We start from the raw sequence: 19991 nt of genomic DNA, 5'->3' as shown, positions 1-19991 counted from the left end.
GACATAACCGAAGTAATTTTTAATGGAACGACTCCGTCGATATAGGACAAGATGATTTCAAAGAATAGCTAGGGCGTGTCCGATAATCAGGATGCGACTCGTTCATTAGAGACGACCCCAAACGATAAATCGAACGCGTCTAATCTCATCTCCGGAAATGAGTAGAGTCGTTCGGTTTGCATTTATGGGATAGGTTTCTCGCGATCGAGCGAGCAAACTTCGTAACGAATATTTTTCAAGATGTTTACGGATAAATAATCGAATAATTGCCTGTAAATATCGATAACTATCTATATTAATTGACAAATAAAATATCGAATATCCGTACAAGTTCTCTGCTTGTCCCCGTTTTCAATGCAAAATATTTTAAAGGTACTATACTTAGAAAAGGGTGTGTAATTAAAAGAAAAGATCGGTTAAGTTAGAATACACGTTATTAACACGATCAGTGTTAGTGGTATTAATGATGATTAAGTCGAAAGAACACAAAAATTTAGAACAAGAACAAAAAGGCTAAGTAAAATTTTCGTACGTAAATCGTGGAGCGTCGTAAATCGGTCGTTTAAGTGTTCGTACGGAATTGCCATTTGGCAAAAGTGTGTCGGTTACTTCAGGGTGCCTCGTGCGAATAATTCGCTCGCGCTTCGTCATCTCTAATCTTAGACTGATTAAATTTTAAGCCATTGCCGTTGTATAATATTGTACTATCTTTCGATCGATAACGGAGGTTGAAACTTGTCATTTAATAAAAATTCGTATGATCATTGGTTAATTGTAATATAATTATAGAAAGATGCCCGTTCAGCGTTGTAAAAGATACGTTTTTAACCAGGTTTCGTTAAATTTACTAACTCGTATGTTTCGTCAAATCGTAAGAGGGAAACGTTCTTTCGTCGCTCCTCGAACTACGTACGATTTGAATTTTACGTATCCACTTTTCACCCTCTACACCGACGCCGCTAGAATTCAGAGAAAGAGTAGGAAGGAAACAAAGAGAGAAAAAGAAAAAGAAAAAGAAAAAACACGTAAAATACGGGTAGCCGGTGTGCGTGCGTGTGTGTGCGTATTTGTGCAGTTGTCAGTGGTATCGTGACCCCGGTGAATGGCTCGCGTAACGTAGCCGAGTCATCTGGATCATCTGGAGTATCTAGAACGTATTGATCGCGGCTAAGCAGCTGTACTCTCGGGCTGACAGTAACGTTAGGGCGACCGTACGGAAAACACACGTGTACTCGTTCGCGCGACGGAAACGTCGTTGTCGTCGGTGCTATCGTCGTTCTGCTAGCTACGGGGAAACTCGAGGGAAAGTGCAAAGCCCTTTGTCTCGGATCGATCCAAGCGATTTCCAAGTGCTGTTGCGGTCAATAAAAATGAAAAAAAACGAAACGGAACAGGTCGAGTCGCTGATTCGTTGAAACGCGATTTTTTCCTTTCTATGCTTCTCGGGTAAACAGATGGTTTAATATTCGAAAGGTTGGTTAGGTGATTCCACGCGTTGTCGTGTTTTGTACGGTGTTACCGAGAGAGGTTCTGCGAACATGCGGATCAGTGACAGTGAATCTTTGGAATTTTTACGTTTCGGTGTTTTAAAGGTTCCGCCCCTTTTCCGTAATAGTTTTTAGCAAAAGATGTAGTGTATATTTATAATTTACATACATGTAGGTACATCGCGATTTTAAAACGACGGTCCGTTGAATTTTCAGTATCCGTTTTCGTCTCGGTGCTTGTACAAATTTTGCGAACGTTTTAATAAGAATCTGCTCCGCAGTAAGGCAAATGATTTTATTTGCGTCGAAAATACAGATCGCAAACGATATATTTATATATCGATATAATTATTATATAAAACGAAGAAAACGATTTAGAAAGTGAAATAAAAATGATCGAAACGATGATGGTTCCAAGCGAATGGTGTTATCTCGTGTAATAAAGATGTCAAGCAAAACGTTCCTAGATTCGAATAACAGTAGTACGTAACGCACGTATTTGTACAACACATGTATATATTTCTCTCGAATCGTGGAACGACAACTATAAATATAAATAACTGTTTCAAAGTTTGATATAACGTGGAATAGTCGATCGAGATGTTTAGCCTTAAAAGCAAACGTAATTTATTCAACGCTTATCTTTTCAAAATGGAAGGGGAAATACCAAACGCTTCTTCGTCTATCCGTTGGAAGATACAGTTTTATATAACGCTGATATTATATTCTTGAATCTGATGATAGAATAGCGAGTAAGTAGATGTCTGTCGTATTAAGAAATACTAATCTTTCGTGAGAACCAAAACATATGTTGTCCGATCGTAAAATTATTTTTCTCCTTAATCGATGGATTTATTTATATCTTGAATATAAAACGACATTTTTCCAATAAATTTCGGTGTTGGACAATTAAGAAGTCGTAATATCCGCAACTCCGGAATAATTTCTCTCTTTTAGAAATACCGATTTATGCGATATTAAATTTACGTCGCTATGTTTTCAAACGACTACGCCGCAAATTTGAACGTATCACGCTATCTCTACAATTTCATACTGCGGATAATAAATATATCATCACTTTCGTGTCTTCTTTTTACTTATCTCCTTTATTCGTTACAGTTTGTCTTTATTGACATTAAAATCCTCTCACTTGTTCACTCACTCACAAAAGAAGGTATTAATCGATCTCTTGTTTTTCGCTGTTCGTTCTATTTTCAACAAACGGAGATTTAATTCGAAATTTATTTTTCTGCTTTTCCCCGTGTGCTCTGTTGCTATCGAAGATGTTTTTCTGAAAGAATACGTGCTTAGTCATAAATTGCCAATAATGTTTTAACGATACCGACTTTCATGATGTTTCGCAACTCGAATTGATTATGTATACAGAGTTTCCTGGATCCTTTCCGCCAACCTAACCCCGAACGGTACTAATATATTCTAGGAATAAACATAGCAAGAGAGTGTTGTATAAAAATGTCGTGAAAAGTTGTAAGAAGAATGCGAAAAACAATTTATCTTTCGTTCGATAAAAGTTTTAACGGTAACCGCGTTCCTTTCAGATAAGAAAAATTAACGCAACGAACGTGCAACTTGGTTGTTGATGGAAATTCTAAAAAAATTTCGAGTGTGGCGAGTATCAGCGCGTTACACGTATAACGACATTCCGATAGCGCATGTTTCGTTGATTTCGTTTTGTACTAGATTTATGTGGAGAGAAATTATTTGTTATATCGATCTCTCTGATCTAGCCGGTTGGTGCGAGTGCATTGTAATTAATACTTTAATACTTTATTAAGGTAAATGGAACAGTTTGCTGTTACTATTTAGCGTTACAATCGTGGGAAATGGGTCATTAAATAATTCTACGTTACAGAATGATTTGCATATAATCGGAGTAAACGTGTATGTTATAAACCTTGTGAAAAGTTTCTTTCGCTTCTTTCTCGTATTCTTTACGGGAATACAATGTTATAGCGATCATAGCTTTTTAGTATGTACGTTATTAGAGGCATTTCCTTCGAAGCTCCAAGCCACTCTCGATACCGAGAAATCACGAAAATCATTTTGAACACATACCATTTTTTATATGAGACTCTAGTTTTGTTCAATTTCGGATATGTTATCCCGAGGAACCTGAGTAACAGGCGCTTTGTTCGAGACGTGGCGCGATCGTGGTTGAAAAGTTACGACGAAAAGAAAATGCTACTGGCTAGATTACATTTACACCGATATAACTGGTTAAAAGTGAAATTGCATACGCATTTGCATAGGATTGCGATCTTAACAGTGGTAAGATATAGTTAAGTTACGTAAGTTTAGTTCACATTGAGTGGCCGGGGTGCCGAATCCCTAGATTCCTCGAAACATCTGATCTAATCCAAGCTGACTTTTAAACCACGCTCGTCACACGGCTCGTACAAAGTACGCGTTACTCAAGACCTTCTCCTCGACAACGTATCTCAAGGTCAAGGTCAACGCCATTCGACTCGCGATTCCCTTTTACGCGTGATCGTCGATATTTCTACTCGACGAAAATATTGCAGTATTTTTCTGTCTGATTGATAAAAGTTTCGTAGCTCAATTTGTACAAGCACGGAAGTCGAAGAAAACACGCGCAAGACCCGTTCGACCGTTCTTACCGATGTACCCGTATAATTCTAATGCGATATGTTCGAAAAAATTTCGAATCTTTCGATTAGGAAATAAACGATGGATCGAACGAAACACATCGACCCATAGAACGTAATAAACGCTTGAAGAAAAGTGATTACCCGGCTGAGGAAGGAAAATGAATTTACATTAAAGCAAATTTACTCGCGTTTCGTAGAAGAAAAGTCACAGTCGGCCGAAGAGACATGCTGCGAAACGGAGTACGTTGGCTCCGTTTGCGTTCGTTAATCAATTCGATCGAATAACTTATTGATACGTCGGTGTCATCGTAAAGAGTTAATCGCAATGTCCACGCCGGACGCGATGGACACCATCGACGAAGCGGAGCAGGCGTGGCGTGAGTATCGCTAGAATTCCGAACATACTTTTCCCTTTTCCCTTTTCTCAATCCTCTATTACTCGCGGAAATAAATTAAATCCATATTAACGCTGATGATGGTCGATTCCAGGAAATGTATGTTCGTAGCGAATACATAGGTACCTTGAAACTTGCGTGTGCCTGCACTCCCGGATTAGATGGTCGTGCACATTTGTACCATTTGTGGATGATAGATCATTTTTACAACAGTCAAGTGAACGCTATAATACGCGAACAAACCGTAACTCGACGATCGCAAACTAGAGAAATCTGACAAATCTGAGAGATCTGATAAACGTGTAGCTGTGAAATAGCCTTTGAACGTTTACAAGACGAAAGAATTCCCACGTTTCATTGCCATATTTTTATTCCGTTGAACGCGAATTCCCTTTTACAGACGAGATGCTGGAGTGCGAGACCGGATCGCTGTTAGTCCGAGTCGCGGACCTCGAGAGGCAATCCTTGGCGCAGAGGGACGAGATAGTTTGTCTTCGAGCTACTCTGGCGGATGCGCTGAGGCGAATTGCCCAGCTGGAAGGACGCGAGAAAAGAGAGGATGAGAGAAACGAGAGGAGAAACGAAAGAATAGTGTCCTCGCCCTTAAGGAACGGTCATGTATCGCTTAGAAGTGAGTACGCGTTATACGTTATCCTTACGTATATACGTTACGCGAATCAATTCGCTATTCGCACATTCTTCGTTCATTATCTAGATGTATTCGCGAAGAAAAGACTTTTAGAACGTATTTTTTAATTTTCAAGAATATATGTGAGTATATGTATATGTATATTCGTTGCACAGTTATTAGCGAGTAGCGGAAAAAGGAAGAATCGATGAAGAAAAGATTCACGTGGATAAGGAGAAAATCGGTGGTTCGTTAGAAATGGATATTCGCGAGTTTCGGCTACGGGTTCGATTAACTTGGGGAAAATGGACCGCGGATTAGAAAAGGGAAAAGGATATATATATTTTCGAGACACGAAAGCCCGTATCGCGGCTAGGAATTCCAAAGTTTCGAAGCTAATTGTTACGGAAGCCGTGGAGGCACGTCGCAAATCGCAGATACGGGGAAGCCTCGCGAGTTTCAGCCCATTTAAAACAAAGTTCATCGGGTGTAGCTGTTAGCACGCGACTGGTTAGGCTCGTGTTTCGTTACCTTCGCGTTTCATCGAGCAATCGGTGCGCTTCGAGGTGAATTCCGGGCTACTACTGGTTCTAAACGAATCTAAACGGAACGTAAAACTGACTCTTCGTCTGCTTCTGTAAAAAGTGATCGATAATGTTACGTCGTTGATATTTCGCGTGTCTCAGGTAATCAAAATTCAACACCCCAGAAAGACATACGTTTACGACAAACTGGCAGCTCTTGCCTGAGGAATTCGTCTTCGTCAGGATCTTCCCAGGATATTCGGGACTCGATCTCCAGTCCACGGAGACCGGCCAGTTACACGCACTCGTCGCAACTTCCTCAACGGTATTTATATCATTTTAAACTTTTCGTGCCACGATATGTACAGTGTGTAAAGAAAGTAAGTAAGTACGTATCGTAATCTACTCATCAGTAGATTACAACGTTAAAAATGTTAAAGTTTTTTAACTAATAAAGACTGATTTAACAATTTGACGATCGAGACAATCGATATTGCGACATTTAAATGCATTTTAAAGGCGAAATTTTGTTTACAAATCTCCACCGATTCCAAGATGTAGATATACGCTACCGATCCTCATTACGCTTACTTTCTTTGCTCTCCGTGCAACGTATCTTATATAGAGATATCGTTTGGCAAGAATTCCAGTTATGGGCTGGAATAGACGGAGCAAATTAAACTAAATTTTCAGAAGGTCGGTTCATTACCAATCGACGGGTTCGTTACACTCGGACAGTCCCAGTAGTAGTAGCGTTTCCCCGGTGCCATCGCCGAGTCCTAGAGCCACGCCACTGCCAGTAGCCAGGTACATGTTTTTCAACGAAATTCGTTCATTTTCTATTTCGTTCGTAGCTTTCTTACTTAAACAAGAATGCCAGCAATTTCGTTATCTTTGACGTAGAAAGCGATTCACGGTATAGCAGAAAATGACGACTATTCGAAGAAACAAATCGAAACGAACGTGGTCGACTTGCTTACCAACTCGTTACCCTTGTATGCAAAACTTACTGCTCCCATTAGATTAACGATTTAAGTAGATATTCTTCTCGATGTGCATGTCGTCGGATACGATTACAATTGTTCGAATTACGATTTAGCGGTATAAATTGGAAAGAAGTTTCTATTCTTTGGATAAATACTCTTCGAGAAATCATTCTCTTTGGTGCTTGTTCGTAGTGAAATGCAAACCATATATTTATCGATGTTATTGCTATAAATTATTACTCTGTCGTTGTTTTGTTAATTTTATAGAGCATGAAAGTTCTGAAAAGAAGTAGTATGGTCTTCCGCTTTCGAATTTATTGCAGATTTTAGAGACGAAACGCTAGATATAGAGAAATCTAATCCTTTCAAACGTTATCCGGCCGAATCGTATACGTATCTTTCGGATTTCGGATCGTATCTAGAGAAAACGCGTTTTGTCGTAGACAAAAGATGTAGAATTGTGCGGAAAGATCTTAGGCCACGTACCGAACGGTGGATTCGCAGGATTTTTTTTTACGTCGAATAGGACGTAAACGTTGGAAACAGCGTAACCTGATTAAAAATCATGAACAAACGTTGTACACATACGCACGCGCATAGGAACGTCCGCCTCGAATCGGGCGAGAATAAAGAAAAAATGAAGAGAAAAGCTGCGTATCGAGGTTAAGCGATTAACAATGCGAGTGGTAATCGGTAAAATGGCGACGAATCGAGTCGTCGCGTGCGCTTGCCAAATCGTTTGATATTTAAACGTCGATGTCGTTGGAACGAATCATCGGTGAGATTATTGTATAATAATCGAGGAGAACGAGAGGGGAGAATTTCAGTGAACTCGAGATAAATCGAATCCTGGCTACAGAGTGACAGTTTCGTCATACAGGTAACGAGATTTTTTCGTCACAGAGTAATCCTGTTATTCGATAGATCGCCGACAGCGAGATCGAACGGGCCACCGCAAAGCAGCTTGAGAAGGGCGAAACGGTGGTCGTCGACAGGGGACTTTACGCATTCCCCGCAAAATCAGGGAAGCAATTCGCAACTTGTCAGTAACAGGTAAGCAAGGGGTCGATATTATTAACCAGCGAGTGCACATTTGCCTGCTTTCGTGATTTCCCTCTTTTTCACACACCGATTCTGGTCGAACCCTCTCTCGGTGCACATTTTCGCTTCTATGAACGTTTTACGTTACGCGACGGCCGAACGTGCTTTTTCTTCTTGAATGAATGAAAGTAAACCGAGTGCGCGCGCCTACACAACTACAAACGCCTTTGAAACACCTCGTTCGGTTTGTCGAACCATTAAAGTGCAATTTCCTCTCGAAAAAATTCCAACAGTCGTCACGGTGAACGATCGTCTATAACCATCGTTAAAGTCTTAAATAAACCATTCGTTGCTTGTTTTAAAGTCAAAACGACGCTACAAGCAGTTCGTACATTTGCTCGTACTAATTCGTTTCTGGATGTGTCGAGTCGTGGCTCGTACAAGATTCGCGAGAGTCGCGTTACCCTCGAATGACACCTCTTCTTTTCGCTTATAAAATAAGTATTTACATATTTCTACCCTTGGAACTTTACAAGTCGAACCTGAAAAGCGAATATCACCCGCCGATCGACAAAGCGGCGAACAGGGCAACGGACTATCGATTGTGTCTCGCGATGTGAATTCACTTCGCAGCTCATTAATCGTCAAAAGCGTGTAACTGTCTCCCGGTTGCTTTTCATTCGCTCGAGCTTCCCTTTGGTGGCAACTGAATCGAGAGAGCGCTGCCGGAAGTGTATAATTCTCTTCGTCGCGGGGGGAGCGCGCAAATCGTCCATGGAAAAGAAAAGAAAAGCACGTACGTTCCGTCTCGAAATTCCTGTTTCTTTCTCTCTGTTCTTTTTTCTTTGTATTACTATTATTTTCTTTGTTTTGCACCGCATGGTTTTCGTTTGCATTTTCGTTCATTATAGATTCTCAGCCTCCACCAAGTCTCTGTTCAACCTCTTCAAGCCACCGGCGCTGAACAACGTGAAACACGGGTAAATAAAGATATTTTTTCGCACTTTCCGATTTTCGTAGAATTTTCCCAACCTTTGGAAGCTTCACCTTTTCGTGGCCATAAAACCATTTTTTAGACGCAAATCGGTAAATTAATGATCGAAAGTTCGTCGAATAACAAATTTAGTTGTCAACCTACTAACTTATTTATACGATAAAGAGGAATACTACTGTATTCTCTCTCTCTCTCTCTTTCTCTTTCTCATTTTATGACTATAAGACAACTTTAATTGAATGCAAATAAATATAAAATATTTGCTCCGATATCGGATAAAATCTGTCTATAAGAATGACAAAGAGTATCGATATCCTGTAAGATGTCCTTTGTACATCACGCGAGGAACTTCAAACCGGGCATCGCTTGCTTTCCGGTTTTACCACGACTTTGGAAACACCCTGTATCTTTTACAGTTTAAATACTCAAGTGAGACATATGCGTTTCACTAGTCACGAAAGGGTTAAGCGGATGAACACGCCATGTGCGCGTTGCACGTTGCACGTTGCACGTTACACGTTGCATGGTGCACATTATTGTACGTTGTACACACGTACAGCCGGTTTTAAGACGTACCTTTTTACACCTCTTTCAGGTGAGTGGTGAAAGGCATGGATAATTTTTCGTTCGCGCGTTACTTCTCGCGATATTTTACGATTAATTTCTTCCAATAGTACTAATCGATGAATCGATGGCCAATAAAGCGAGAAAGGCGTCGTCGTTGTCGCGTTTCGTGTCCGTATGATTTAAATATTTTCTTGTATCTCGGAAAACGACGAAAACAATTATTAGGACGATGAAAATCATCGATACATCCCGTATGGTTGCAACAGCTGTACCGATTAATATTATACTTGCAACGGAATTGAATTTCGGTAAGCTTACTGAATTTTGTGAGCTTGGCGATATCGTACTACGATAACGTGGCATGCCGTTAATTACCATAATAAAAGTTACCTTCGACGTTCGACCTCGCACGCGGATAACACGAGGTTGCACGAGATCGCCGCTGGCGATGACGAGCGCACACCTTCGCAGCGTAGAACGAAGAAAAGGTCCGTGCATGCGTTACGTTCTTACGCCAGAACCATCAAGAACCATCTTAATTTTTGTTTTAATTTTAAATGGGAAACGCTTATTTGGAATGTAGTAACTCGAGCATGACTTTCTTTTCGTTCGTGAAAGGAATATCTTGTTTGGAACGCGGTTCGCCTTTTTATTTCTCCTCGATCAGCCCTCCGTAATCCACTGTACGTTCGAGGAACGTTTCAGAGACGCATTTCTCGGTCTCTGGATTTGTGAGCGTGGTAAAAATTCCAAGACTCGGCCCAATAGCAAGACGCGTCTATTCGAACGGGTGAGTTATCGAATACCTGATGGTTCGTGTTTTCCTCGCAGCGATGTTACTTTATATATCTATATATGTGTGTGTATATCTGACAAAAAAAAAAAGAAAGAAAAAAAACAGCACGACGATTAATCGTGAGAAATGTGCGTAATTCTTGAAACGTTTGAAAGAATTGATCGAAGCACGTTGTATCCACGCTACGTTATATTTTCTCGGCATACGGTTAAAGCGTGGCCGGGTTAAAGACCGACTCGAAAAACGCAATGGCAAATTCCGTTGAACGATTCGAGACGATATGCAAACGGCATGGAATCACGCGAATCCACGCGTTAAAGGCTATCCGCGATACACGTAAAGAGGACTGCGAGACGTTGTTGCCCCGTATAGATTCGGACACGATAATCCAAGGAATACTTGGCTGAAATCACGACTACGAGGCAACAGGTACGAACGAAAGTCACGTGGATAACGGGCCGTTTAGCGCGTAGCAAGCACCGCCATTGCATTCCCGAAGAAAGTGAATCGCGATTCTTGTCGTTATACAACCGTGAATTCCCCGTTTCCTGGTACACGCCGATGCGTTTTCAGCGTACCTTGGACGCTTGGGAAAAAATTTGTCAGGTAACGAAAGTTCCTTTTCACGCTTTACCGATTCATTTACCGGCTATCCGTTTAACCGTTCTGGCTCGGTATTTGAACGCGCTTCTGTACTTTGACTATCCGGTTAGAAGGTTTACCTGCATGCAAAAATCCCACTCCGTACGGTCGAACTTGCGTAATTTTTGTTAGCATGCTACGTAGCGGTTAACAATTTCATGACACAGAAGTTGTTTCAACTTTACAAGTAGATAGATTCTGTTCGCTTAAAGGGAGGAAGACTTGCGTCTGTTTCTCCCGATGCGTTTTCAACCTAGGGGTTATTCGACGCATAGCCAAGTAGAACAATATCGTAGCATGCCGTGCAACGTATTCTTCTTATTTGTATCGGTGGAATAATCTGCGTCGTATATCTTGTGGAATATTCGATTCGGCGAGATATCTCACGCGGCAGCAACTGGATAATATTCAGTTCACTCTGATTGGCATTCAGCGGAATGGTTCACGGTCGCCGTTAACGCAAAAACGTGGTTTAAATCGAGGAAAGAACGAACGACCTCCACCGCTCGCCTCGCCAAACGACCAGTTTCGGACTTTTCGAACGAGTCGTAAATCGCGCGTCTCGAATGGTCTCGCCAGTCGTTGATCGTAATCCAGTCGCGAAGGAGAACAGACGATCGAGCAAAAAGGAAGGCCGAAGTGACGTAACGTGGTAACGCGCAGAACTATGCCCGCTTGAGTAATAAAAGCAGTCTCGCGCACCACGCGTGAGTCACTCTTTCCTGATTTCTCGAACACGTCGCCACGGAAAATTGTGCGTTTTCGTGATTTCCATCGGTATATCGTTCGAGCTCGATAGGTGTAACGCTATCCGTGAAACTAAAACGAATTCGACAAGACACGGTGATTCTTCTTTCGTTGTTTTAGAACGGTCCTCGATCGACTATATCGAGGCCTGTTCGTTCCTTCGATAAAAACTGAAACGAAAGTAAATAAAGCGATTGTCGCGGTACGGCTATCGACGCGAAAGTTGATAAATGACGGATAAAAGTGGAAAGTAGTACTGCCACGCGGTAACGCGTTGACCGAGGAAACGTGAAATGCGAACGTTTCTCGTTTTTGCGAGAAAGACCGATCGTGGAAAGTATCGTGGAAAGTAATAATGGAAATTTGAACGTACGCGATAGCGAACGAAAGAAAGTTGTTTCGAGATATTACAAGTGCGTATACGTAGCTGTTCGCCTCGAACAATCGAAACTTACCTCTACCTTGCTATCTATCTACCGTTTCTTATCTTAATCCGCGTCTGTATAAATTCTCTCTTCGATCGAATCCACTTTCGTACGCGGGCGACGCGCGTTCTCCGAACGCGTTGTCCGAAGGAAGAAGGTTGGTTCGCGCGAACAGATTAAAAGGAACGTATCTATGAATTCGCAGCACCAGAGACATGCAGTACAACGAGGAGGAAAGCACCGTCCGCATGTACCTACGGGGTCGGCCCGTCGTCCTTTACGTCCCGACGCCTTTGATGGAGTTGTACGACCTTCACAAAGTCAGCACACCGCCTCAGAGTAAACTAAAACTCGACTGGGTGTACGGTTATCGAGGCAGAGACTGTCGAAGTAATCTGCATCTGCTGCCAACCGGCGAAATCGTTTATTTCGTCGCGGCCGTAGTGGTCTTGTACAACATGGAAGAGCATAGCCAGAGGCACTACTTGGGTCATACGGACGATATCAAGTGGTGGGTTAATTGAATTCATGCGTGGATCTGCTCCGTCGATCTTAATGATCGTGCGGAACTAATGGCGGCGGTATCGCGTCTTCGAACGACTTTCCTCTCGATCTTTCTACCGAACCGAAAGGACGTTAATTAATTGGATTTCGTCTGAAACGAGATCGTCCGTTCGCGGTTGTAAAATCCAGAATACTACGAATAGATATATCCTCGCGTATATGTCTGTGCGTTATCGCTCGAACGTTTCCGATCTCTTTCAATAGTTTCGATACATTCTTCTCGCGGCCTCTAAACGTAAACGAAATAAAAAGCAACTTGCAATACGCTACCGAAGATTTGATTCAACATCCGCGGTCAAAAGATTTCTTATTCTCACTAGTAGATCTCTTTCTTCTTTCCACTTGTCGCGTGGTTTTGTATTAATTGAGAAATATTTTAGCATAGCGATCCACCCAAACAAACTCGTGGTCGCCACTGGTCAAGTTTGTGGAACCGACAGACGAGATGCTATGGTAAGAACGTATTATATTAGATTTTACCAGGGTTGAACGAGGAGTGATAGTTTAAAAACGACGATCGACAATCGACGATACCTACGCTTGACACGCCTACGATATGTTTGGAAAGGGTGATAAAATCGCAGCAAGATATCGTGTAATTGTAATTGAAGGGAATACAATCGCGTAATGACTGTTCGGTATAAAATTTACCTACTACCTCCGTTGGGAGATTGTAACAACGAAGGTATATCGCTTCTCGTTCGACTCTCTCGCATACCACGTACGTGCAAGAAATACGTTGCGAATTTTTCTCAGCCTCACATAAGGATATGGAACTCGGTCAGTTTGACCACTCTTTGCGTGATTGGTAACGGCGAGTTCGATGGCTCGATTTGTTGTCTCTCGTTCTCGAAAGCAGACGGTGGAAATTACCTGTGTGCTATCGACGAGACTTCTGATCACAACATATCGATCTGGGATTGGCAGAAAGGAGAACGAGGTACCAAAGTGACTGAAACAAAGGTACGTTCCAATCAACGTTGATTTCGCTCTATGCGCGGTTACAGATTCAAGTAACGCAGACTCGTCAAGATTAATCTCGTACGAACGTACTTTCGTTGCGACTTTTCGTTTGATTAAAAAATGTTTGAAATTCCTGTTACGATACTTGATATGTTAGCGCTATTTGTTTAGACACCGTGTGTGTACGCGCGTATGTCCGAACTGATCAAAGGAAGAAAAAGAGTTTTGGTTGACAAAGATACCCACTTCGATACTCCACAGCGATTGGAAACCGGAACCGGCCCATTTCATGAATGACGATTGTCAATTGCAGTGCTCGGTGGACACGGTGGTATGCGCCGAATGGCATCCGCTGGAACGGAACCAGATCGTATCCTGCGGTAAGGGACACGTGTCCTTTTGGTCCCTCGATAACGGTGGCATGCTGTACAAACGGATGGGCATTTTCGAGAGCAGAGAAAAACCAAGATACGTTACCTGTGTGGCTTTTAATCAGAGCGGTGATGTTCTTACTGGCGATAGCAACGGTAACATCATCGTTTGGGGCAGAGGTAAGAGGAATTTCGTGTTACTGTACGCGCTGACCGTTGATGTATCGCGGCCAGTAACTAGTCGCTTTGCGTAGAAAAACGAACAAAAAGCAGAAACTGCGTACACGTTTCTGTATACAGGGTAGTATGCCACGACGCGGGCAATCAACCTGCGTTGACAAAAGGACGATAAGATACAAATGCATTTTTCTTTTAAGTTTCAAGTCTAAAAGTGTTTCGAGTTATTTCGAGATATTATCACTGTATTACTACCAAGTGATTCGACTTACGCCATATCGCTTGATAGATCGTTGAACGTAAAAAGTGAATAGTTTTGTCGCGCGTTTGATACTTGCCGTCATAATCGCAATATTATGCGTGTAAAGATAATATAACATCCTATATTTGTAATAATAACGATCTTTTAATCGTAACATTTTTTTTATAGGAACAAACACGATTTCGAAGATATCGAGGAACATTCACGAAGGATCTATATTTTCGATTTGCGTTTTAAAAGATGGTTTTATCGTCACCGGAGGTGGCAAAGATGGCAAAATATTGTACTTTGACGAATCGTTAAACCTGACGGGGGAAGAAGCGCAAGTAAGCTTAAGAAAATAATACCTAATAATAATGCTACCACTGCTGTTCTCTAAGATTAATCGTGACCCTTAGAAATTAAAACGCAATAATTTACTTAAGCTTATTCTTATCCACGACGTTTATCGTTTCGAGTTAACACTTTGCCCATTAATTTTTTTCCTTGAATTTCTTCGAAATACTTGGAGCACGTGCAGTGGCAGTATTATCGCGTTATCGTTAATACAATATTTTTGATTTATTAGATCGAGGATCATTTCGGCGGGATTCGAACACTCGCGGAAGGCAGAGGTTCGCAGTTGCTGATTGGAACAACCAGGAATTGCATTTTAGTCGGCGATGTGGGAATGGGATTTAGTCCGGCGATGTTGGGACACGCCGAAGAAGTTTGGGGACTCGCGGCTCATCCGACTTTACCGCAGTTTGCAACGGCAGGCCACGATAGGTTGTTGCAAATGTGGGATAGTCTCAGTCACACCGTGGTCTGGAGCAAAGATATCGGGGTAAATTATAACTTAGATTAGAATAGCATCTAACGAAAGCGGCGACTCTATCTCACCGAATTATTTTTCCGTTTGCGTTTTATCTTCGGTACAAGCTCGCTTTAACATCGAAATATTCCAAACCTATGAATTCGTTGTTGGAACAATCGTATTGGCACATGACATTGAGAAAATCTTTTCGCACCGTTCTACGCGAACGTGTAACTTAAACTTTGTTATAAAACGGCGAGTCACGCGATGATATTTTCGTGTGCTGTTTTTCGTTCCGACTCGTCTTGTATATGGATTGCCGAAGGTTTCGAAATAAACGATAATTCCTAACGACGCGTCGATCGTATCTCAATCGTTATACACAAATAAAGATAAACGTTGAATACTTTGTGTGCAGATTGTGAGAAAGAACGAGTGTACCGTAACTATAATTCTACAGCGATTGAACAGAATTTTCGTTCATTTAGGAGCAAGCACAGAGCATCGGTTTCACACCAGACGGTAATGTTATGGTGGTCGGATGCACTTCCGGAAAATGGTTAGCGATCGACAGTGAAACTCGAGAATTATACACTCATCACAGCGACGGGTCTGAACCTATTCAGGTAAAACTCCTTATAATTGTTTCATTTCCCATGGCGATAAATTTTATTTCGCCAACGATCCTCTAACGAGTTTGTTTTTCCTTTCAGGTCGTTAGATTTTCACCGGACGGAACGCTATTAGCTCTGGGCTCCAGAGACAACTATATTTATGTTTATCAGGTAAACGAAGATGCGGTGAAATATAGTCGAGTTGGACGATGTATGGTAAGATTGTTTTCTTCGTTACAAATTTCCTTACCCGATAAGAAAAATTAACGCATCTATAGAATACAGATTTGTTACCACGTACATATAATACGATTCCTATTGGCATCGAAATTTTTCAGTCGATTAACTTTTCAATATTTCATTTTATTATACGCATTGTAGTAACTGGTGCAATTTCAAACCGTGTAGTAATTCTAATTTTTTATATTCTTCGTATTTGTTCGTATTTGATATTGAATCGATGGGTTTAAAATTTGCTGTACAAACTGCTTTTATGTATTAAAGTTATACCATATCATTTGTATAAAAAGCACTCGACGATACTCGTACTTTTAGATGTTCGTTCGACCAGTGTTTCTACATAGTAAAGCGAGCTACTTTCATTTACGAGCGTGTTGTAATATATATATATATATATACACAGAGACGATTCGTTTCAGACAAATACACGCTTTGTTTGAAAAATTTATACGTAGTTTCTCATGGAATATGAATGAAAGTAAATGTATCGGCTGAATGTAAAACTACACGCATTGTAAATATCTCATTGTTCGTTACTCGTTCGACGATATTAAAGCGATCGCTGAAGAGAATTAACGTTACGATTCATTGTTTCGACCACAAGGATCGATATACGTATTTAAGCGAAGTACACGTAATTAGGACATAGAAATCATCGTATATCATAGCGATATCGTAGTCCCATAGTACGTGATATTTAATTTACGAAGAAAGCTGGTAACAATTCGCAACCGCACGTTCCATATAAATTTACTTACGATTAGAGTAACGTCGTAAAATCAAAAAAATATCATAATACATACGTTCTTTCTTCGTTTCTAGCCAAAGAGGATACGCAGGCGTGGTGTAAGACACGTTTTTAGTTGATCAAAGAACTAAAAAGAGACATTATGTTACAAAAGCATTTATTCTACAATTTCGTAAAAGTAATTTCATCGATTTTTTCCAAAAAAGAACGAGGAATACGCAGAGGAAATACAGTTTCGGTTTTAGGAAATTACGAGGATGCGATTCTTCGCGTCCGATACCTTAAGCGATAATTTCTATGGCAGATGTATTTCCCGGATTTTATACGAAATACAGTTCAACCGATTTATTTATGTAATGAAACGCGATTGTCACGAACAATAATGCAAATGTACTATTTCGTAGACGATATAATGTCTCTAAAAATGATACGATATTGCCACAGCTATTTATAGCCGCATATGAGCAGAAATTTCTTTTTAAAAATTGCTTACGTCAAGCACGCACGGTAGTCATTGTCTGCTGCACAAATTATTGGCGCTCCTTTCATAGTAATGGCTGTAAACTCGGACACTCCCAGCTGTTTCGCGAAGCTAATCATTTTATTATAACGTTATATCATTTTTTTATTCGCAGCTTATAGAGAGAAAGAGAGAGAGAGAGAGAGAAGCGAGAAATATTTTTTCATTGCTTAGACGGCAAAAAATTGTTTCAGGGACATTCGAGTTTCATAACTCATTTGGACTGGTCAATGGACGGACAATATTTACGTAGCAACAGCGGAGACTACGAACTGCTATATTGTAAGTAAATTAACTTGCGTTGCACCTATAATTATAATTTCTATAAGCTTGTGAAACGCTTTCGCATTTTATAAATAGAATATTTGCAAGTCGAAGGGCTTATCCACGCTTTGATGATGATTTATTGTATTATATTTAATAATCAAGGATACGTATAAAACCGTAGGGAATCCCGGAGTTTGTCGTCAGATCCCACAACCATCGATGATGAGGGACATGGACTGGGCGAGTCACACCTGCGTAATATCCTTCGAAACGATTGGGATATGGCCGGAAGGAGCCGATGGTACAGACGTAAATAATTGTACCCGTAGCGGTGATTCCAAGTTGCTCGCAACCGGCGACGACTTTGGAAAAGTCAAGTTGTTCACTTACCCCGCTTGTCAACCGAAGGTAACCTTCGATGTAGTATTATTTAGCTAAGTAAATTGTACGTTTTAAGTTCGTTCTGGATAATTCGAACGGCTGAGAACGATACTCCGACCGAACTACGATATAACGAGTCGGAGCTCAAGCATGCCTATAAAGAAGAGAAAGCAACGAATACTCGATAGCTATAAACGAGAATAAATTTGCTTGTTTCAGTCGCTGTGTCATGCGTACGGTGGTCATTCGAGTCACGTTACGAACGTATCGTTCCTTCAAGACGACACGCGACTAATTTCCACTGGCGGAAGTGACACGAGCGTTCTTCAATGGATCGTAAATTACTAACTCTGTTATCTACCAATCGAGTCGAGTGGAAAATAGAGACAGTGAAAGTACGAAGCACCACGAAATAGCATTCGGCATGATCTGCCGAATTTAGTCCGGCAACTCTGTGACCGCCATTCTCGTTGCTAGCTTAAGGAGCAGTCGAAAGAAACAAGCGGCGTCGGTTGCGACCGTGGAAGGAAAAAGTGCTGGTTTAAAGAGAGGAGAACGGAAAAGATGCTGCGTACAGTTAAATAATTTTACTCTTTAAGTGTCCTTCACGAATCAATGACTGAAAGTCATGACGCTAATTTCTTATTATTGTTAGTCACGAACGGTCTTGATCCGTAATTTTGAGCTGCGAAAACAAGACGACGTGAAAATATTAGTGAAATCTTGTCAGCCAATGTGGCGAACGATATGATAGACTATACTTGGTCAATTAGTATGTAATAACGTAACAAAGTGTCTTTTTCATATTTCATGTATTTACAACTATTTTTCGAACGCCGAAGCGCCGCCGACTTTACAAATTTATGTGAGTGTTGTTCGTCTAGTAATCGCTGACGAAACGCACCGTGATGTTTTCCACATAAACACACAAATTGCACAGTTCGTACATAAGTAGATATATACTTTCGTATAATTAGTAGCGATAAAATGAAGTTGAGTGACTTTCAACCGATTTGATGGGAAACGTCGACATTCCAATTGCTCGTGCCCGTAAAAAGGTAGGATTATCGTTATCTTGTGCAGCCACGTAAATTCTATTTCTTCTGAACGTTAGCTATCACGCTACCAGCCACCACCCAACAATGTGTTTATTTTTCGCGAATAGATCGTTACCGATCTTAGTTACTGTAAGCTTATTTTGTGGCGGTACGAGCCCTTGAAGCAATTTTAAATAGCGAGAGCCAAAATAGATCGAGCGAAGAGTACGCAATTGGGGAGAGCGAAAGAAATTGCAAGATAATGGGATGACCGATTAATTGGTTAAATTGTTAAAATTATTGAAATTGTTCTATTTCGTCGGAAAATCGTGATACACACGTGGTGTATTTACGTTTGGTCTGCTGCTGATTCTTTTTTTTTTTCTTTTTCAGAAATACGATATTTCTGTAATGCAGGCTTTTTTTGTAATGCTTCTGAAAATACGAATAAAAATGTGGACGAAGAACGTCTCGAATTTTATCGAATAACTGGATTATATTTCACCTAATTACTTTCTTGTCACGCGCCGTAGGTATAAATCTGTTACGGTCGTCAACAGGCATACGCTTTCTCATTTCATGTTATGTCAAAGCTTTTACCGCATTCCTATATATGTATGTATATAATTTGTTCGAAGTTTGGCCACTTGATCGTTGGTTTTAGATCGATAGCTTGATTCGTTCCACGTATCTATCATTCTCTATCGATGGACCCTAACGAACATTCTGATGAAAAGAAATTGAAAATATCGCGCTCCACATTGTATTTGTCGAATCATCACATCGTTCGGTCTGTTATGCGTAACTCGTATAATTCCAGTCGTATTATGAAAGATACTTCAAATCGGATAACCAAGCCCAAAACTATCGAGAATGACAAATCTATGATGCAACGACACAATATTATAAATAGATATTATATTTGAAAACCAAATGAGCAAAAATGACTACTGTAATTAATAATTATCGCGCTTTTATGTTACCATTCGATAAATAAGAGATAATAATTGATCTGCAGATCAACTAAATCTGTATTATCTATCACCTATTCCACGATCAAATCTATCAAATCTACATTACACTCTGTTCTTAATATTCGACGCTTAAATAAAGTTATTTATATGTGTAATACGTTATAACTTTCAATTAATAAATAGAATTAAATGATACAGCGTCATTCGAAGTAACA

The 19991-nt window shown here is 40.6% G+C and overlaps 1 protein-coding gene across 13 annotated transcripts in view; it reads left to right on the top strand.

The window, feature by feature from the left end:
- The window catches only part of LOC132911064 (echinoderm microtubule-associated protein-like 2), a 31645-nt gene extending 12354 nt beyond the window's left edge, over positions 1-19291 (top strand). For 2 of the 13 annotated variants that reach the window (XM_060967424.1, XM_060967433.1), the window contains 17 exons: positions 4913-5143; positions 5827-5989; positions 6358-6471; positions 7554-7703; positions 8603-8671; positions 12068-12373; positions 12807-12879; positions 13183-13389; positions 13703-13940; positions 14368-14525; positions 14768-15025; positions 15484-15621; positions 15709-15825; positions 16672-16695; positions 17312-17399; positions 17566-17792; positions 17985-19291. In XM_060967424.1, the coding sequence (XP_060823407.1) occupies positions 4913-5143; positions 5827-5989; positions 6358-6471; positions 7554-7703; positions 8603-8671; positions 12068-12373; positions 12807-12879; positions 13183-13389; positions 13703-13940; positions 14368-14525; positions 14768-15025; positions 15484-15621; positions 15709-15825; positions 16672-16695; positions 17312-17399; positions 17566-17792; positions 17985-18113 (2690 nt within the window). In that variant the 3' untranslated portion in view covers positions 18114-19291. Of the gene's footprint in view, positions 1-1871; positions 2240-4312; positions 4495-4912; positions 5144-5826; positions 5990-6357; positions 6472-7553; positions 7704-8602; positions 8672-12067; positions 12374-12806; positions 12880-13182; positions 13390-13702; positions 13941-14367; positions 14526-14767; positions 15026-15483; positions 15622-15708; positions 15826-16671; positions 16696-17311; positions 17400-17565; positions 17793-17984 lie in introns of those variants that run through there. The other 11 variants (XM_060967432.1, XM_060967429.1, XM_060967428.1 and 8 more) reach the window with 11 other exon arrangements.
- The last annotated feature ends 700 nt before the right edge of the window (positions 19292-19991 follow it).

This window comes from Bombus pascuorum, chromosome 10 (genome assembly GCF_905332965.1).
Source record: "Bombus pascuorum chromosome 10, iyBomPasc1.1, whole genome shotgun sequence".
NCBI lineage: Eukaryota > Metazoa > Arthropoda > Insecta > Hymenoptera > Apidae > Bombus > Bombus pascuorum.
This window is presented reverse-complemented; position numbering and strand designations above follow the sequence as displayed.